At 43.2% G+C, this 21,692-nt stretch overlaps 1 protein-coding gene across 1 annotated transcript in view; it reads right to left on the bottom strand.

The window, feature by feature from the left end:
- LOC140406643 (low-density lipoprotein receptor-related protein 1B-like) overlaps window positions 1-21,692 on the bottom strand; it is a 1,956,985-nt gene that overhangs the window by 144,305 nt on the left and 1,790,988 nt on the right. The window contains exons 26-27 of the mRNA XM_072494650.1: window positions 15,234-15,398; window positions 13,099-13,343 (exon numbers count right to left, since the gene is read on the bottom strand). Coding sequence (XP_072350751.1) covers window positions 13,099-13,343; window positions 15,234-15,398 — 410 coding nt within the window. The remainder of the gene's footprint in view (window positions 1-13,098; window positions 13,344-15,233; window positions 15,399-21,692) is intronic.

Raw genomic sequence — 21,692 nt, 5'->3', positions numbered from 1 at the left:
GTTTTATAGCAACTCTGCAAAAAATTTGATTTTTCACTTCATAATAACTTGTCAAAATATAATTGCATGATGCAACAATCAGCAGCAGAAAATGCACAATATAGTCAATTTGTCAAACGTAAATTGCAGATATCTAAAGGCAATCACAGAAGGGAACGACAAATTAAATCACAGTAATAGACAGCATTCCTATTTTGTTGGCCTTCTCTGAAAATGCTATTAGCTGTTTATTTAAATGATAAATGCTTTCATTCATATGTTTCACTGCAACTTAATTGCTGTAATGTTACAAACAAAAAGAACAAAAACCCTTACAATTGAAGGACACGTGTATCTAGTTTTATGCTTATTTATTATGTGTTGATTTTGTTGCATCTTAGTAGGGAGCAAGCATTAATGGTCAGCACTGCTGCCTCGCAGCGCCAGGGACCAGGGTTCAATTCTGGTCTTGTCTGTGTGGAGTTTTCACGTTCTCCCCAGGTCTTGGTGGGTTTTCTCTCACAGTCCAAAGATGTTCAAGTTGCATGGATTGGCCATGCTAAATTGTCCCTTCAGCTTTGACAACGGGTCATCTAGACTCATAATGTTAGCTATTTTCTCTTCCTACAGATGCTGCCAGACCTGCTGAGATTTTCCAGCATTTTCTCTTTTGGTTTCAGATTCCAGCATCCGCAGTAATTTGCTATTGTTACTAAATTGTCCCTTAGTCTCCATTGATGTGCAAGTTAGGTTACCGAGTTATGGGGATAGAATGTGGTGGACCTAGATAGAATGTTCTGTCGGTGGGTCATTGCAGGCAATGCGGGCCGAATAGCCATTTCTGCACTGTTAAGATTCTACGATCCTCTATGAGAGCCAGGACAATGGTAAAGCATATTACGTAAGGTGGCACAGAATTCATTTAAATTTCATACAATGCCAAGAGTTAACAGAAAAGTTTCAAAAACAAAAGAATCACTAACATGGCCTCAAAATATGTGAGTGACAGTGACAAATGAATTGGAAAGGTCAGACCAGACATTTGATATTTCTGTCTGCTTAATTGGGATAAATAAAGTATTCATGTACATCTCTGTCATATTATCTTGGTCCATATTTTTTTGCAGCATTTCTATGTTAATTCACAGCATTCCATAGCTAAAGCAAAATGTTAAGTTTGAGTTAAGTGACTTGAAAATTTTGATTTTTCAAAGGAAGTTATGTTAAAAAATATAACATTTAATTTGGCCCACCGCAATACTTCAATTTGAATAAGTAAATTTTCAAGGAATCTATAAATGCAGCATCAAAGTTTCATCCATTTTAGCGTTATTCAAACAAACTCAGAAACCTTTTCTCATTCCAATTTAACAAAATTGGCCTTTTGGATTGTATAAATAATATTTTTTTAAATGGATTAAAGTATTCATGTTATCCAAATTATACCTTGCCTTTCCAGTATAACTGAGGTTCCAAGCAAAACTACCCATCACGTATCCGCAACTGACCTTTAGAATGCTCCAACCTTATTTATTCATCATTGAAGTAATTATGGATATAAGACAATGAGAGTGTGTTCAGTTGCTTGAGCTAAATTATTTGGCTCCTAAACCTTGTGTGATATGATATATTTTTGCAGTTCATGCTTTCATGGACCTCCCAGACCAGCTTCCATTTCATTTTAAATGCATTTGCAATGCAATCTAAAATTAATTTTGATATCTCATTATGTTGCAATCAGCACTAATCTATGCTATTTTCATGTTGAAGTGTACAGTGTTTGAGTTATATCTCATATCTCGCAGTTCTTCCCAATAGAAAGTATGTGGTGAGGAGGAAATCAACATCATGAAATTTTATTTTATGCAATTTTACCATACTCTAGCAAACTTGATTTGCATTTAATTTTTTGTAAAGTCAAGAATAAGAATCCTTCTTCAGTTCCTAAACAACGAATGTCTGCTGAGTATATTTCTTTGACTTATCCATTCTATCTGGCTGCCTTAAACATTTGAGAACCGAAACACGAAGATACAAAGTGAAATGTACACTCAGAAGACCTAATAATGGCCACTATCCGGATGCACCTTGCATTGGCAAGCCAACCCTATCTGTGCATGCTTAATTCATAAACGGAACTTTTGTCAACTGGCCAAATTTTAATCTTGTGAGCTAATGGATGGCAGTGTCAACTGTCTTCGAATATTAAAAACAATTAATATTGAACTTAACTTTCTGGAGTCTAATGATTCATCTGGGCACTATTAAAAATGTTGTTTTATGCTGGGTTGATATTATGCCACAGCTAGGTGAGATCCGATCTGATGTGAAACTACCAGTTGGTGTTTGGCCTTGCTGCTCCTGACTTCAAAGCATCAGAAGTCAAGTCATCTGCTAAATGCGAAAGTTGAACTTTTACAGTCACGCCCACACCCAAAGTGCTTTGCAATAATGCTGAATATCTATTTTTGCAAAGACCAACATAGCTCTCACTCAATAACTTTGCAATGTTGTAGCTAACTTTTGCTAAGATTTATACCAGTCAGCAAGCATCTGAAAATGTCTTCTCAATAAACTTGAAGTAATTGTTATCACAACTGTTAATTATCTAATGGTAAAATATTTGTATTTCAATGCTCGGATTGCTTTTGTAATTGACAGCAGCTGTTCGTGTGAAATCACCTCATAAAACTTAAGGGATGTATAAATGGCAGTTATTTGATCTTGGGATATGGGTGTTCTTATAAATAATTCAAACTTCATTCTTATGGTTTATGATATCATCTGAATCCTTCAATTAAACCCTTGGGTTGTATTTACTCTCTGACCTCCACGGGTAGCAGAAGTACATAATATCTCTTGAGATCTGTAAGATTCTTCTTTAAGAATAAAGAAATTGAGTATTTCTGCAAAAGAGACATACTGCTGAAATTTTCTGTCTTGCACTCATCAGAACAGATTCACATGAGTACCAAATTTCAAAAGGAACAACAATTTATAAAGTATGAGAAGAGGGTGCTGACTGGATAGCAGTGGACTCCGATGGATAGAGGTGTTTCCATGGAGGATACACCAGGGCCGGGAATCTCCCCTACCCGGCGGGGCGGGGGGTCCCGGCGGGATGGAGTGGCGTGAACCACTCCGGCGGCGGGCCGCACCTTTAGGGGCCAAGCCTTCACCGTGAGGGGCTAGGCACGCGCCAGAATGGTTGGCGCGCCGCCGACCGGTGGGAAAAGCCTTTGGCGCCATGCCAGCCAGGGCCGAAAGGACTTCGCCGGGTGGCGGAAGTCCGTGCATGCGCGGGAGCATCAGCGGCTGCTGATGTCATCCCCCGTGCATGCGCAGGGAGGGGTATCTCTTCCACGTCGGCCATGGTGAAGACTGTGGCCGAGGCAGAGGGAAAAGAGTGCCCCCACGGCACAGGCCCGCCTGCGGATCGGTGGGCCCCGATCGCGGGCCAGGCCACTGTGGGGGCACCACCCGGTGCCAGATTGCCCCGCGTCCCCCCCAGGGTCCCATAGCCCGCCTGCGCCGCCTAGTCCCGCCGGGAAGAGAGGTGGTTTGATTCTCGCCGGCTGGACAGGCATTCCAGCAGCGCATTCATTGCCCATTCCCACTTGCCTTTTTGAAGGCGGTGGTGAGCTGCCTTCTTGAACCACTGCAGTCCCTGTGGTGCAGGTAAATCCACAGTGCTGGTAGGGAGAGAGTTTCAGGATTTTGGTCCAGTGACAGTGAAGGAACAGTGATATATTTCCAAGTCAGGATGGTGTGTGACTTGGAGGGGAACAGGTTGTGGTGTTCCCATGTATCACTATTTGTCGATGTACCATTTGTCAATGTACTCTGTTGATTATTCTTTTTGACTACTATGTACGTACTGTGTACGTTCCCTCGGCCGCAGAAAAATACATTTCACTGTACTTCGGTGCATAATAATAATAATAATCACTTATTGTCACACGAAGGCTTCAATGAAGTTACTATGAAAAGCCCCCAGTCACCACATTCCGGCACCTGTTCGGGGAGGCTGGTACGGGAATTGAACCCGTGCTGCTGGCATTGTTCTGCATTGCAAGCCAGCTATTTAGCCCACTCTGCTAAACCAGCCCTACGTGACAATGAATCAAATCAATCAATCAATATCTGCTGCTCTTGGACTTCTAGATGGTCATTGTCATGGGGTTTGAAGTTGCTGCTGAAGGAGCCTTGATAAGTTTCTGCAGTGCATCTTGTAGATGGTACTTGTGCCATTGTGCGTTGATGGTGGAGGGAGTGAATGTTTGTGGAAGGGGTGCCAATCAAGCGGGCTGCATTGTCCTGGATGGTGTTGAGCTTCTTGTGTGTTGTTTGACCTGCACTCATCCAGGCAAGTGGAGAATATTCCATCACACTCCTGACTTGGATCTTGTAGATGGTGGACAGACGCTGGCGAGTCAAGAGGTGAGTTACTTGCCGCAGGATTCGTAGCCTCTGACCTGTTCTTGTAACCATAGTATTTATATGGTTAATCCTGTTCAGTTTCTGATTAATGGTAACCCCCAGGATATTGCTGGTGGGGGATTCACTGGTGGTAATGCCATTGAATGTCAAGGGGTGATGGTTTGATTCTCTCTTATTGGAGATGGTCATTGTCTGGCAATTGTGTGGCACAAATGATACTTGTTAGTCCAAGCCTAGATAATGTCCAGGTCTTGCTGCATTGTGTCTGAGGAGTCGTGAATTGTGCAATCATCGGTAAACATCCCCAGATCTAATTATGTTGGAAAGAAGATTATTGATGAAGCAGCTAAAGAAGGTTGGGCCTAGGACATTATCTTGAGGAACTCCTGCAGTGATGTCCCAGGACTGAGATGACTGATCTCCAACAACCACAACCATCTTCCTTTCTGCCAGGTATGACTCCATCAGTGGTACCAAGCTTTTGTTTGAATGCAAACCACACAGGTTGACTCGGATTGGTCAAAGCAGTACCATGGAGAATGAAGCAGGGATTGTTCACATATCCACATTTTTGCACATTTTCCAGCTAAACAAAATGTTGGGAGAACAGCCATTCCCTTGATCATTTCCCATGGCAATGTCTTGACCAATCAGAATAAGGCCACCAACCATTCACCACTCTCTTCTCATGCAACATAAATTGTTGTTCTCTTTGAAATTTGGTATTCTTGCAAATCTGTCTTGATGAGCGCAAGACAAAAAGCTTGAGCAGCATGTCCTTTTATTAAGCAAAATTAAAGTTCCGCACTACCAAGTGAATTCTTAAAGAAATTACAAATAATCCATGTCAAGGTGAAACATCATTTCAACCCACTTTATCTAAAACTTCCAAACTCAAACATAGAAATTAATAGCCTGTATCAATGTCCGCCTTCTGATATTATTTTCAATTTTAATTCATGCACAATTCAAATTATAGTTTTAATTTATGTTAGTTTGATTAGATAAATTATTAACCTATTCTGACTATTTAAATTCTGCTTTCATTTCAAAACCCATTATAAGACCTTAGTTAAAATAATCATTTTTTAAAATAAAGATTGCTCATTTTGACTCTCTCCCTCCTGTGCTTGTAGTTAGTGTTCAGAAAGACGTAGGAAAAATGGTGCCAAACTTATCATCGCCTCGACTCCCTTGTTAGAATTTTGAAGGGGCCATTCCCTCTGCGCCACCTTAGTCCACTCATCAATCACACCCATGTCCCCTTCCCATGGCACCTTGCCATGCAACTGCAGATTTAGCACAGTGGGCTAAACAGCTGGCTTGTAATGCAGAACAAGGCCAGCAGCGCGGGTTCAATTCCCGTACCGGCCTCCCCGAACAGGCACCGGAATTTGGTGACCAGGGGCTTTTCACGGTAGCTTCATTGAAGCCTACTTGTGACAATAAGTGATTATTATTAGGATGTGTAAATAACTGTCCTTCTATCTTCTCTCTCCTCAGCATCGAAGGCCCAAACGTTCTTCCAGGTGAAGCAGTGATTTACTGCTACTCATTTCAATTTAGTCCGCTGTATTGGCCTCTCACAATGTGGTCTCCTCTACGTGGGGAGACTAAATACCAACTGGGTGACCCAACCTTTGCGAGGCACCACCACTCAGTACGCAAACATGCCCTTGAGCTCCCGGTTGCTTGCCATTTTAATTCACCACTTTCACATTGCTTCCTTCAGGTCTTGCAGTGTTCCAGTGAATCCCAACACAAACTCAGGAAACAGAACCCCATCTTCAGATTCGGAAGTTTACAGCCCTCAGGGCTCAAAAATGGGTTCGACAATTTCAAATCATTAAATCGGTGCCCCCATTTTTACTTTGTTTTTTTGCCATGTGTCAGTTTGAATCTTGTTTTCCATGTTTCTGCTTTCAAACAGAGCTGTTCATTACTCTGCTACTCAAACTCACTCTGGACAAATGCTTTCTTTCCATACTACAACCATTGCCACTCCCTTTGCCTCCTGCCCCATGATATCTTTGTCATTTAATCTCTCCCATCCTCTACCTTCCCAGACTTTTCTTATAGTCCTTCCTGCCCTGTCCTCCTTTCAACAGCCATCACATCTCTATTGGTCTATTTTGTCACATTTCCTGTGGCAACGTGGCTTTTGTTTTGTGAGCGCTGCCCATGTTAAGGGTTTCAATTCTATTTATGTTGTGTTACACCTCAGAATTGACATGCAATGCTCATTAAGCAATGTACATGAGACAAAGGCACCCTGCACTATGGGGTTACCTGTTATCCTCAACAACGTATGTGTTCACACTGTTGCTTCTCCTTCGCAAGAGTGAATGGAATGTGTAGCACCATCGATCACACACGAGGCGAGACGTAGAGAACTTCAATCTAGGCTTTATTGAGCAGACTTGTTCAGACTTGTTCCCCAGCAGCTCAGTCACAGAATGCAGCTGCAGGGAGTAAACCGGGTTCTTCTACCCCGCCTATCTGGGTGGAGCCCAGTAGGCGGCAGATCCAATTGGGACCCAGCATCTGTCCTCCAATAGCTCCTCGGCATTCATGGTGTACCGTATTACCCCTAATACATACCACCACAGAGTGTATTCACCTTCTTTGGGTAACAGAGTTTCAGTAACCTCCCTTAAGCAACAGAAGATGGGAAACTGAAAGTTAGCCCAAGCCTAGGAGGAGCAAGATATGCTGAAGTTCACAGCCATAGTCACCTATACAGCCATTGGCAATGTCATTATTGCACTAGGAATGGAGGTGTGGTTCCAGCCGGTGATAGATTTCAGTGAGGATGTGCTTCGTGAAGAACAAGCACCCCCAACACACTCTTCCTTGCTGAGGTTAAGGGAGGAGAATTGCTTTCCAAACACCTTGGACAGATACGGCTCCCTGCTGCGAGCCCTTCCATACTCCTCCAGCAACCTGTCCTGCACTGGTTCCACTTGGTTAATTCTGCCCAACACTCTGTAGTCCACAGGGAATCCATACTGCTACACCCATGTCTCAATGAAAGTAGTTTGTGTAGAATCCTTGAAGTCACAACAAGGTCATTGAGCATGTACCACACCACATTAAGGGCAGCATGGTAGCATAGTGGTTAGCACAATTGCTTCACAGCTCCAGGGTCTCAGGTTCGATTCCCGGCTGGGTCACTGTCTGTGCGGAGTTTGCACGTTCTCCCCGTGTGTCCGTGGGTTTCCTCCAGGTGCTCCGGTTTCCTCCCACAGTCCAAAGATGTGCAGGTTAGGTGGATTGGCCATGCTAAATTGCCCTTAGTGTCCAGAATTGCCCTTAGTGTTGGTTGAGTGGGGTTATTGGGTTATGGGGATAGGGTGGTGTGGCCTTGGGTAGGGTGCTCTTTCTAAGAGCCGGTGCAGACTCGATGGTCCAAATGGCCTCCTTCTGCACTGTAAATTCTACGATCTATGACATGCTGCAGACTTCAGCAGCTTTTGGCAAGTCCAGCAACTACTGAACAATTCTATGATCCCAACAGAGCCAATAGAAATCAACTAACCTGAGAGTAGATGATGATTCCTTTAAGTATCACTGCTGGAGGGGCTCTACCTGCTGCTGAACACTTACTGAGTACATGCTTCCTGTGGTTGTTTCCCACTCATAGTAATAGCCTCATCGAATTTACAGTCAACACGCCTCACACACATGCTACATTGCTACAGATGCCATTGTGGAGGAAGACGCCATTCGTTGCGCCCAAATAACATGCACTAGTGAACTGAATTTTATGGTCATGGTCTTCAGAGCAGCCCCACAAAAATATAATTCCTGCCAGTATATTATAAAACGGCCTCGCTAAATGAAATGGTTTTACAAAGATGTTTTCATTAGTCCTGACTCACAATACTTTGCTGCACAGCTCAACCACCTCAAAAATTACCAATGGGCCAGGGTTTAGAGAACACCAAAATATATCATGATGTTCACCTGACACACAACTTGAAATAGATTTTGGTCATGGGGAGCACAAGGGCCCACTTTATAGGCGTGATGCAACAGAGAACTAAAAGTATTTTAAAACAAAAACAATGTTTATTCTATGAATACAGTTAACATTTTATAAACCCACAGTAAACATCTTACCAACTACCAACACTAATAACCCCCCAAAATGATACAGTACTCTCTAGGTAAACTTCAGTAACTTTCCTAACAACATCCACAAGCCAAAACACTTTTTAACAAAGACAGTAGGTTTGAATTCTCTACAGAGAGCAGCTACCAATTTAAAATTATCAAGTGATGTAAACACCTTGTTTAACATACAGAGAGAGACCAGTATACATCTGCTTGGTTTGAATGCAGCTCTCCAACTGAAAGTGAAACTAAAACACAGAGCCAAAAAGAGCTTCCAGCTCAAAACGAAAGTAAAATGCAGAATCACATTCCCGCTCCACCCACACAATGACATCATTGCAGCCATTTGATAAAACACACTTTTCTTAAAGGGACTCTCACATGACACCAGTCAGCAAGTTATCTGCAATTCAGCAACAATGAGGTAGGGGCTGGTTTAGCACAGGGCTAAATAGCTGGCTTTTCAAGCAGACCAAGGCAGGCCAGTAGCAGTTCAATTCCTATACCAGCCTCCCCGAACAGGCGCTGGAATCTGGCGACTAGGGGCTTTTCACAGTAACTTTATCTGAAGCCTACTTGTGACAATAAGCGATTTTCAGTTCTTTTTTCATTTCCTCCATCAATAATCATCCAGCTCAATGCACATAGCAAAGATTTCCAGAACAAATTTCTTCAGTACTTTTAAATCCATTCCATTGTAACAAGCCTCATATAGCCATTCGTCTCTGGCTGTTCCATAGCTTTGCTTGAAGAAGGTCTTCGTTTTTTGCAGTGAAACACAGTCAAAGAAAGTTGAAGTATTACAAGGTTTTGTCCCAATGAAAAAGAAACCCGTGATGAACTGTGTAAGGGACAAGTATGAATGATGAGTGATGGAGAGGGGAAAAAGCCTTCTGAAGAAGCCTTCTGAACAGAACCATTAAGAGACACACTGTGCCATCAGATTAACACACAATCAACATTGAGTCCTCACCACCCTTCCACTGCAGGTAGCTCAACTGGGGCAGGGGGCAAGGGAATCCTTTGAATTTGCTGGTCCACTGTCATCTCGATTTTAATGATTGAATGGCTAATATTCTTGCTGGGAGATGGGGACATGGAAAACTGTGAGCACTGCTTTCAGGAGCAGGAATAAAGCTTCTTACCAGGTGATATTTCCAGTGCAGACATTTCATAGATTTCATCGATTTCATCAAATTTACAGTGCAGAAGGAGGCCACTCGGCCCATTGAGTCTGCACTGGCCCTTGGAAAGAGCACCCCCACTTAAGGTCCACACTTCCACACTATCCCAGTTATCCCCATAACCCCACTCAACCTTTTCGGACACTAAGAGCAATTTAGTATGGCCAATCCATCTAACCTGCACATCTTTGGACTGTGGGAGCACCTGGAGGAAACCAATGCAGACAAAGGGAGAATGTGCAGACTCCATACAGACAGCGATACAATCGGGAATCGACCCCGAAGCTGTGAAGCAATTGTGCTAGCCACTGCTCTACCGTGCAGTGGCTCGGCCACCCCAATCACCCAAAGTGGGCGGCCAATTAATTGGCTTTCTGATGAGCATTTTCCCATGTTGCCAACATTTTTTCTGATGTTGGAATGACCACCCACTACTTGAAAAGTCCATCAGCTGCATTGAGGCAGCCTCTGAGGGGCTCCTGCAAGAGTGAACTATTCTTTTCTGGAAGCTCCACGACCCAAGGAAGGGCCCTCTTATGGGAATGACCTCCCCTGCAGCCCTAATATTGCCACTGGTTGGTTCACCATTTTGTTTGCAGTGGCTGGCTCGTCTTTCCCCGGCACAGTTGACAGCTTTTATGTTGCATGAAACTAACTCATAACGGACTTCATCAATCATACTGCATCATGAAGCAATGTTTCCAAACTGCAGTTCATGGCCTCACGGGATTCTGTGCTCGTGAGCTCTACAGCAGAACTTGATGGAATGTCTTGCGAGGCCCCTTTAATGGTGAGCCTGGCTTAAATGACCTGATGCTTGAGGGTTGATTTCTGCTCCCAAAATCCACCAGGAAAGGTATCGTTTTTGAAACATGTGAAGATTAAAAATCTGCCCCTTTCCCAACTCTCATAAGTGCCCCCCCCCTTCCCCCACCCTCTGATCTTACAGTTCCCACTGAAGAGCCACAGCAACTTCAAAACCCCAAATTAGGGTCCCAGTGGGAAAACACTTGAGAAGCATAGTCACAAGGGATAAAAGTGTAATGCTGAGGAAACAATACATTTTTTTTTACTTAGGTAAAATGCCACCTTGCAGAGTCATTGGTAAAGTAAGTACATTATTTCTATTGGTGGGGGGGGGGGGCAATTTTATCTTTTTCGGGAGAACTTTCCATGGTACCATTACCCACATGACATTCAGATATCCAAAGGTGTGCAGGTTAGGTGGATTGGCCATGCTAAATTGCAAATAAGTGTCCAAAGATTAGGCAGAGATAGGGTGCTCTTTCGGAGGGCTGAATGGCCTCCTTCTGCACTGTAAGAATTCAATGGTTGTATGATTCACAGTGTTGAACTCCCAAGAAACCAAAAGTGAAACAGCTATTATTGACTTTTACAATAAATCTTTTTTGACAGTTTTCAGGCTAATCTTTAGATGAGTGGTATCACAGGCAGATTGCACAGTTGGGGAAAACATATCTGGCTTAAAAATCAAGATTGATTCCCATCCTATTTGGCTACAATTGCGACCAGCTGAGTCCTGTGCAATGTTATTAATGATACAGCATTTTAGTGACGTGGTTTCAAGTCAAAACATCCGGGGTGGGATTCTCCGACCCCCCGCCGGGTCGTAGAATCGCCGGGGAGGCAGCGTGAATCGCACCCTGCCGCCCCGATGCCGGCTGCCGAATTCTCCGGCGCTGGGATTTTGGCAGGGGCGGGAATCGCGCCGTGCTGGTCGGCGCGGCCCCCCAGGGATTCTCCGCCCCGCGATGGGCCGAGCCGCCACCTGTTTTCGGCCTGTCCCACCAGCGTAAATTACGCAAGGTTCTTACCTGCGGGACATGGCTCTGCGGGCAGCCTGCGGAGTCCTCTGGGGGGATCTGGCCCCAAGGGGGGCCCCCATGGTGGCCTGGCCCATGATTGGGGCCCACCGATCTGCCGGCGGGCCTGTGCCGTGGGGGCACACTTTCCCTCCGCGCCGGCCACTGTGAACCTCCGCGATGGCTGGTGCGAAGAAGAAACCCCCTGCGCATGCGCTAGGATTACCCCAGCAGTTCGACGCATGTGCCGGAACACGCTGGCGCTCCCGCGCATGTGCCAACTCGCGCCAGCCGGCGGAGGCCCTTAAGCGCCGGTTGGCATGGCGCCAAACACTCCGACGCTGGCCGAACCCCCAAAGGTGCGGCCCGACGCTGGACTGGTTCACGCCACTCCTTGGCACCGGTATAGCCCGCCCTGCCGGTTGTCATAATTTACACCAGTATAGCATGGTGCAGACACACACACTGATGGACACACAGTGGGACCAATCAACACACACACCACTGCAGCCAGTCACCAATTAGAGCACACGCACTATAAAGACAGGGGGCATCAGAGTTCCCGCTCATTCGAGCTGCAGCTTCCTAGTAGGACAGAGCTCACAGCCTGCAGCACAGACATTCTCCATGTGCTGAGTACATCGACTGGTTAGGACAAGGCAAAGGTCTTTAGTTAAAGCTAGTATCGTGTTAACCCACAGTGAGAGTATGTTAAACTATTAATGACTCAATAAAATAGTGTTGCACTATTTCAAGTGTTGGTGACCTGTATGTGTTCCACGGATCCAGAGTGCCCAACACAACACCGGTGAGCGGAGAATCCCGCTCACGATATTTTAACAGATCTTTCTGGATTGCAAGCTCAATATTTCCACCGAAACCTTTTTTTTTAGTTTCTTAGATGTAGAATATTTTACACAGCACGTTTAATTCAATAACAATTACGTTAATTTTAAAGGAAACAAACATATGTTTACGTCGGCATAGTTGGTTTGAATCCCTGCTTATGACCATCTCCTTCAATGCCATTCTCGATGACTGGGGTGCGAAATCTAAGACAAGGGAAAATACTTGGATGCTATTTTTCATCAGAACCTCAGCTATTCAGCCTCCCTTTCCTTTTGGTTACGCACGTTGTGCTATCTTTCACTCACTGTGGGAGCTCCAGCGATGCCTTCTGTGGTCCAACTATACCAGGGCATTTACAGTCATAACTGCCACAGGAAACACCAGTATGACTGAGGTAATGTTCGAATATAAATGTGGTGCTTAGGGAAATCACAATGAAGCTGTAGCTATTTAACATTTTCTCAACACATTTTCTGCACTGTAGGCGAGTTAAAATTAGCCATATCATTTTGCAGCACAGTTTATCAGACGTCTGTAGGAGTAATTATAAATGTTACTGATTTATTTCCTCACATGTTTGCTTCTTTCACAGTAACTTCATTTGAAGCCTACTTGTGACAATAAGCGATTTTCATTTCATTTAATCTCACAAGCTGTTCTGTCATTTTGCAAAGTCGACAGTAGCAGAAGCGAAATAGCTAACGTACCTTGAGGCTGCCTGGTTTGGTGGTAAATCTGTAGGTCATATGGTCGTGCGCTAGTTCTTTGTACCACCGTAACATTATGGCCAGTCCATTTGTTGGCTTTCAGGAGGGTGTTAGTCTTCCAGTCGGTCCAATAAACATCACCTCCGTACAATGTTACGGCGAAAGGATGTGAAAGGTATTCATGATTGTGCAAGACTTCAATCAATTCACTGCCATCATATAAGGCTGAATAAATACCATCAGACCTGCATCAAAATAAAAATAAGACACAAAAGAACAAAGGCAAAGAAAATTTAGAAAAAAGCAGGAACTGAGTTTGCGTCATACATTTTGATTACGAAAATGCTTAATATTCTAAATGCACAAATTAAAGAATTTATTTTTAAATAGATGATACTTTAACAAGGAAGACATGCTGCTATCAGTGCAGACTACTTGATAAGGGACAGAGCGAGTAAAGTTTAAGGTACAGTTGAAAACTGCGAAGAAAGTGAGTGCTTTCCACACAAATTAAACATGGTCATTGAAATCCATTTGAATATTCAATTTCAACCTTCCCAATTCAGCTTTAAGTATTCTTCAAAATTGCTGTGTAACCAAACATCTGCCAGGTTCTAAATTTGAAACAATAAGGTGAGAAAAGTGACAAGGAGAAGCTTCCTTGCCTCCCTGTAGGACAAATTAAAAGTCAATGTGTGTCAACCGATGGCATTCCAGTGCACACCCTGGTTAGTTAAAGGACAATATTAGCAAGACTTGAAACAAGGATCTAAGGGGTCGATGACCACATGCCTGCCAACCTGCTTACATCAAATTTTGAAATCACGATGCTGTCACATTGTAAGTAAAGGGAGTCAGTAAATCTTGATGAGGAAGAGTTTGGACTAATGGTGGATTAGCATACATATTGAGCAATTATGAATGAGTTGAAGCTTATGGAGAATTCTTGCAGGGTCAGTCACACAGATGGTAAAATAAAAATCAAGGACTTATGTGGTAAAGCCATGGGTGTACGGTTACAGCATCAGAAGGATAGAGAACATATGAGGCAGGCAACATCATGGAGGCAAAATAAAACAGATGGAGCACCACCTTATCAGCTGAAAAAGGCCTCTCTGGCACCTAACAATCTACCTCTCCAGCTGCTAAATCATCTGAAAAGGTGTCAGGCCCTCTCAGGAATCATCCAGCATTAATTAAGTACCTGCTCCTTGTTTTACTGGGATCGTCTTAAGTCCTAGAATGTAGCCCTCTCAGAATGTGCAAAATCTTCCAAAGAGGCTTGGGAAATATCCCCAGTAATACTGATTGAGGAGGATATTGGGGTTGGGTCAGGGCAATTAGTGAGGGCAAACATAATATCTGACCACAACCTTCAGTGAAATTTCTCAGTTTTGTCCTCCTTTAGCCTTTCTCTGACAGGCATCAACGAGATCTGGCCAGGAGTGGATGAGAGTTTTGATTTGGAAACATCCTCATTAGAATCATAGAATCATAGAATCATAGAAGTTTACAGCATGGAAACAGGCCCTTCGGCCCAACCAGTCCATGCCGCCCAGTTTTTACCATTAAGCTAATCCCAGTTGCCCGCACTTGGCCCATAACCCTCTATACCCATCTTACCCATGTAACTATCTAAATGCTTTTTAAAAGACACAATTGTACCCGCCTCTACTAATACCTCTGGCTTAGACTTAAGGTTTTGGCATTGATTGTGATCCACGCTGTTTGCAGGCTGGAAGATTGCTCCAGTCAGAAAGGAACATCTAGCTGACAGGAAAAAAAAGACAATTTTTCTATCTTTGGGATTATATTAGAAAATATTCACTCATTTTCTTTTACATTAAGGTTGTTGTTGTGGACTGATGAAAGAAAGATTGACTCCAAGATCATCTTGGATGATTTTCATTTCTATCATATCTAAAAATGTTCAAATCATTTTACAATGGTAACTTCTCAAGATAAGCCAAAAGTAAAGCTGTAGTTTTGATTGATGATAGGTAACAGGAAATAAATGTGTTTCTCAGAATAAAGCCAGGACAATTGATAAGAGGGACGAACAATGATAATGCGTAAAAAGAAAAGACACACATCTTTTGTTCCAATTTTTCAGAAAGAAAAAGTATTAACCTTACATTGCATCAATCCAAACAATTCGGTTCTCAAGGTAATCCACTGTTAATCCATTAAGCCATCCACTAGTCCCCAAAGCTTTGTAGATGGCCTTTCTTCCTGCTCCACTCATTGACGCAGCCTCAATACGTGGGAAACTAGAATCCCAATCTGTCCAAAAGAGGATTCTAAACAAAAAAACATTCCAAATATTAACATATTTCACAACATAACGTATGCATTTTTAAAATTCTGAAGCTTGAATCTCATATCAATTGTAAATCATAGAATCCTTACAGTGCAGAAGGAAGCCATTCGACCCATCGAGTCTCCTTTCCACATCACCATAACCTAACCTGCACATCCACATAACCTAACCTGCACATCCCCATAACCTAACCTGCACATCCACATAACCTAACCTGCACATCCACATAACCTAACCTGCACATCCTTGGATGCTAAGGGGCAATTTATCATGGCCAATCCACCTAACCTGTACATCTTTGGACTATGGGAGGAAGCCAGAGCACCAGAAGGAAACCCACACAGACATGGGGAGAATGCGCAAACTCCACACAGTTACCCAAGACTGGAATCAAACCAAAGTCCCTGGCACTGTGAGGCAGTAGTGCTAACCACTGTGCCACCCTGCTGCCCTTGTGTACATATACACACATTAGTTAATACACTGCGGTTTCTCATTGCAGCCGCTATTCCTGGAATTGTCTACTTTGTTGTCACTTTGTAATTCGATTCCTATTTCAATTTACTCTTCACTTATATTTTCTCTTTTTCATTGTAAAGTTCACATAGTTTTCTCATGCGATTGGTATCTTTCTTTGCAACTGACTTTTCTTTCTCTCTCCCTTTCTCAATTATTCTTTCCGTAAATCCCTTTCCCTTGCTATCTCCTCCGTCTTCTATATGCTTCTCAATCTTTCTGTCTGGCTCTCACACACATTCTTTCACCGAAGTGTCCAATTTCTATTTTTACATTGGATGATGAACACTGGGTCTGAAGTTCGTGCTCTGAGCACAGCGGCCACGAGTTGCTGGGACATGTGAAGTTAAAAGAGATACATAACATTGGCAGACAAGACTGTTTTTGTACAAGCTTGCCGACATTGGAGGGAACTCCAATGAATATTATGAGAGGTCTGACTGATATTGGGCTGGCAAAACAAAAACCCATGCATTTGGACAAGACAAAATCTGTATAATGGTTGAGTGCCACCCCCTTTTAATATGCTAACCTTGGTAGTTGAACCAGGAATGCCGCCATTAACATTAACTCTCGTGGAATTTCCAACAAATAAAACTAATATTTCCTCAAAAAAGTAAAATGACAATACAAGCATTAGTCTAACATCAAGACGGAGATGTTTTGACCCTTGCCACTGGCAGTGGGTTCCCCAGCAGGGCAGACGAGCCACGTAAAATGCCACAGACATCGGCGGGATTAGAAGACTGTGTCGGCGGCCATGGCAAGCCACCTCCTCTGCCAGAAAACACAGCGTGGGCGGGGTATATAGTCCCTCCCAAGCACATTGCTATAATCTCACAGGAATAATTAAAAAGAGGTAGATACGGTTTGCTTGCAGCTTTGTAAAGCAATTTAATAGTTGGGTTAAAGTGCAATAACAAAATTTCCCAACACTATTCTCACAATTTGTGCAGCTCACTGGCACTGTCCACTGTTTCCTTGTAAACCCTCAAAAGCATCCAATTTTCACTCCCAACCATGTATTTCCTGTTACGTTTTCCTTTTGTAGCTTTTTTCACATCAAGAGAAAAACGAGACAGGTCACTAATAGCAACTAAGAACAAAGCTGTATTACTGTTGAGAAGTATGTGACGGTGTGACTGAAAGAGAATGTTTGTACAATGGTGCCATTGTATGCTATTTACCTTTTGTTTGTTTTATGTAAGCACAGCTGGAAAATGTCACTGCATTTCAGTTGTTGACTTCAACATTTGAGCACATCTAGATTTTAGCCCAAACCCTGCTCTCCGAAATGGCTCGATTGAAGAACACTTTGATATGCATTTATTTTGTCTCATTATTTCACCAACATGCACCTACATACTAATGCCAGTATTTGAGGTGAGTCCCCACAGTGCAGTAATATATGTGGATTGAATCTATCTGTGTGGATTGAGTGGAGCTGCTTTATTTAGGCGGCAGGCCTTCTGCGCAGCAATACCACAGGTGGATTAAACAACATGTTTTCCTGAAATTCCCGTAGGTTGTTCGTGGCTGCGTGTTGGGACAGGAATAGGCACTCAACAGTTTTGCTATAGATTAATACATTACTGCCTTCAAACTGAAGCACGGCAAAGATTATTATGACAATCAAAGGTGAATGGATTTGCAGAATTCACATCCAATTTGTCCTCACATCGCCATGATAAATAATTGGGTTTTTTTTACACACCATTTCAGCCTTTTATGAACTGCTTCTTTCTAATACAGACAATAATTTTATCTCTTGTTTCCTTTGCAGTGTGCAGTTCCTTCTCATCCTTCTTGATCCTGCTACAGATTTAACAATCAATGACTACAATCTCACACCATCCAGCCCCTCCAATATTGTTTTAATCCAGCACTGATGGGAAAGCAACTTGGTAAACCTTTCCATGTAAAGTTCATGTGATTGATTCTTTTTGTTGCCTGTTTTATTTCTCTCACTTTCTGATGTTGTCTGTTCTTTCTGAGTGCACAATGCCGCAGGTGGCACAGCCTTTTGTTACCTCATTCAAGTGCGCCCATTATGGTTGGGTGAGATTTGCAATGGGTGTTGGCAGACACGGGGAGCATTATTGTATAATCTGATCACATAGACCCAATAAATGTAAATTCACGCATATTTTCTCCAGGCGTGACTGAACATTTCAGAAGTAGGAGCCATGAATTTTCACCACCCTCATCCAAGGATATTGAGGCAGGTGACAGCACCTCTACTGCTTCCTCCACTGAAATGAAAGCAGATTAGGGCTCAAACTTGGAAACACATTGGTTCTTAATCAATTCAATGGAATACTTTCGGCATTTTAAAATTACTGCCCTTTAATAAGTGTGAGAAGTTGATCTATATCAAGGTAAGCCATTCCTTCAATGTGAAGTATGCTTCTAACTTGAAGTGTCCAACATTTTAAAGATCCTGTAAACACAAATTATGAAGTAGAACATGACATTCCTTTGTATTTTATACTTAACAGCTGCATTTTAGTACAGCCTTGTGTGCAATTTCTCCTTGCTTCTGTTGTTGGTTTGTCTTTCCACACTTAGTAATGCAAGGCAGATTTTCATCTGTTCCCCAGGTGAGTTTATTTCCTGGAACAGGTCACTAGCCTGTTGCCAGAGGCTTATAGCCTGAAGGTTTTCACTCTGCATCAAGCTTGGCTGTCCCGCTCTTACGACCTGCCATTGGCATGCAGGGAGCATTTTGCAGGTTGATACTCAACCTGTTGACCACCCATCCACCACCCATCCTTGGCCATCAAGTCCTAGGATGGCTCTCGAACCCGGAGCTTCTAGCTCAGAGGCAGGAACGCTACCCATTGCGCCACAAGACCTCCCTCTCTTTGCTTTTGTCATGTATTTAATGAGAGTGATTTCAGCAAACAGCCATAGTGCTCCCAACAAACAAAAAGCAATAACAGAAATACTGTTGACATTTCCAAACTTCACATTTTCTAATTACACACTGAATGAAATAAAAATGCCTGGCTAGTTTTGAAAACTGCTCCTACTTGAAAGATCTATTGCAGGAGGCTCAACTGGAACATGATTTGCTTTTCCACCTATGATTTGCAATGACTGTTTCGAAATGACCATTGCATTTATTGGATGAACACCTAACAATTTCACACAATATTCTTCTGCTTTCTGTTTTGATATTGGACAGGAATGACTTCCCAGGTAGTTGTGTGCAGAAGGAGGTCTCTCTCAAAGGGAGTGTCTATCAGAAAGTCACCACTGGAACGTCATAGATAACGTGCGGCCAGCTAACAAGCAACACTGGCAGTGCCGTGGGAGTCATTTACTTTCTCAACCTCTTAGCCAGGTTATGGGGTCTGGAACATGGTGGAGCTAAGAATAACATTTTGGGGACTTTTTTTCTCGAATGGAAAGTGAACATTTCCAGATTGATGTTGACAGAGTTCGAAAAGCTGACTTTCATCTGAAAGATTGCTTATTGCACTCAGCGGCTGATAACAGACTTTGACACTGTCTAGACAGCTGATAGAAATTTTCTATGTTTTATTTAGCAATCAGTCATGTACAGAATTATAACCTTTGTGGACAAATATCGCTTGCAGACTACATAGATAACGTAGAATCGATCAATTAATAAAGACATTTGTTTAGTTCTGACTAATTAGCTGTGGGTTATATTTCAGTTGGCTGATTTTTGTAATTACGCTGTAGCTCGCAGTTAATTAAAAAACATTTTTTAATAGCAACATGTAGCTACAGTACCTTAGGTAGATTTCTTCATGAGAGATTTAACCACAACACAGTTTGAAAATATATTCAAATTAATTCAAATATACCTCCTCAAATTTGGGTTAATCCAATAAAAAAATAATCAGTTTGGAAATTGGCTTGAGATATCCTGAGAATGTGAGTGTTGCTATATCAATCCAAATTATTTCTTTCAATGTCAAATCAAAATACATTGGAGCTGAAAGTCATACACAAAATTATCTCTTTGGAAAAAGTCACTTAATAATATTTCTCAACTAGCTATTAGAAAGTAAATTTACCAGTTATATTTCAGCATTACAATCACATGAATATTATGACCGATGGCGAAAGAACATAGAACATAGAAGGGCAGTACAGGCCCTTCAGCCCTCAATGTTGCGCCGACCTGTGAAACCACTCCAAAGCCCATCTACACTATTCCCTTATCGTCCATATGTCTATCCAATGACCATTTGAATGCCCTTAGTGTTGGCGAGTCCACCACTGTTGCAGGCAGGGCATTCCACGCCCTTATTACTCTCTGAGTAAGGAACCTACCTCTGACACCTGTCTTATATCTATCTACCCTCAATTTAAAGCTGTGTCCCCTCATGCTAGACATCACCATCCAAGGAAGAAGGCTCTCACTGTCCACCCTATCCAATCTTCTGATCATCTTGTATGCCTCAATTAAGTTACCTCTTAACCTTCTTCTCTCCAACAAAAACAGCCTCAAGTCCCTCAGCTTTTCCTCATAAGATCTTCCCTTCATACCAGGCAACATTCTGGTAAATCTCCTCTGCACCCTTTCCAATGCTTCCACATCCTTCCTATAATGCGACGACCAGAATTGCACGCAATACTCCAAATGCGGCCGCACCAGAGTTTTGTACAGCTGCAACATGACCTCATGGCTCCAAAACTCAATCCCTCTATCAATAAAAGCCAACACAACATACGCCTTCTTAACAACCCTCTCAACCTGGGTGGCAACTTTCAGGGATCTATGTACATGGACACTGAGATCTCTCTGCTCATCCACACTGCCAAGAATCTTACCATTAGCCCAGTACTCTGTCTTCCTGTTATTCCTTCCAAAATGAATCACCTCACACTTTTCTGCATTAAACTCCATTTGCCACCTCTCAGCCCAGGGCTGCAGCGTATCTATGTCCCTCTGTAACTTGTAACATCCGTCCGCACTGTCCACAACTCCACCGACTTTAGTGTCATCTGCAAATTTACTCACCCATCCTTCTGTGCCCTCCTCCAGGTCATTTATAAAAATGACAAACAGCAGTGGCCCCAAAACAGATCTTTGTGGTACACCACTCGTAACTGGACTCCAGTCTGAACATTTCCCATCAACCACCACCCTTTGTCTTCTTCCAGCTAGCCAATTTCTGATCCAAACTGCTAAATCACCCAGAATCCCATGCCTCCGTATTTTCTGCAGCAACCGACCGCGTAGAACCTTATCAAATGCTTTACTGAAATCCATATACACCACATCAACTGCTTTACCCTCATCCACCTGTTTGGTCACCTTCTCAAAGAACTCAATAAGGCTTTTGAGGCACGACCTACCCTTCACAAAACCGTGTTGACTATCTCTAATCAAATTACTCCTTTCCAGATGATTATACATCCTGGGAGAAATTCTCCGGAAACGGCGCGATGTCCGCCGACTGGCGCCCAAAACGGCGCAAATCAGACGGGCATCGCGCTGCCCCAAAGGTGCGGAATCCTCCGCATCTTTGGGGGCCGAGCCCCAACATTAAGGGGCTAGGTCGGCGCCGGACGAATTTCCGCCCCGCCAGCTGGCGGAAAAGGTCTCTGGTGTCCCGCCAGCTGGCGCGGAAATGACATCTCCGGGCGGTGCATGTGCGGGAGCATCAGCGGCCGCTGACGGCATTCCCGCGCATGCGCATTGGAGGGAGTCTCTTCTGCCTCCGCCATGGTGGAGACCGTGGTGGAGGCGGAAGGGAAAGATTGCCGCCACGGCACA

The sequence above is a fragment of the Scyliorhinus torazame genome, chromosome 2 (genome assembly GCF_047496885.1).
Source record: "Scyliorhinus torazame isolate Kashiwa2021f chromosome 2, sScyTor2.1, whole genome shotgun sequence".
NCBI lineage: Eukaryota > Metazoa > Chordata > Chondrichthyes > Carcharhiniformes > Scyliorhinidae > Scyliorhinus > Scyliorhinus torazame.
The sequence above is the reverse complement of the archived record's forward strand: the minus strand, read 5'-3'. Positions and strand labels throughout refer to the sequence as shown.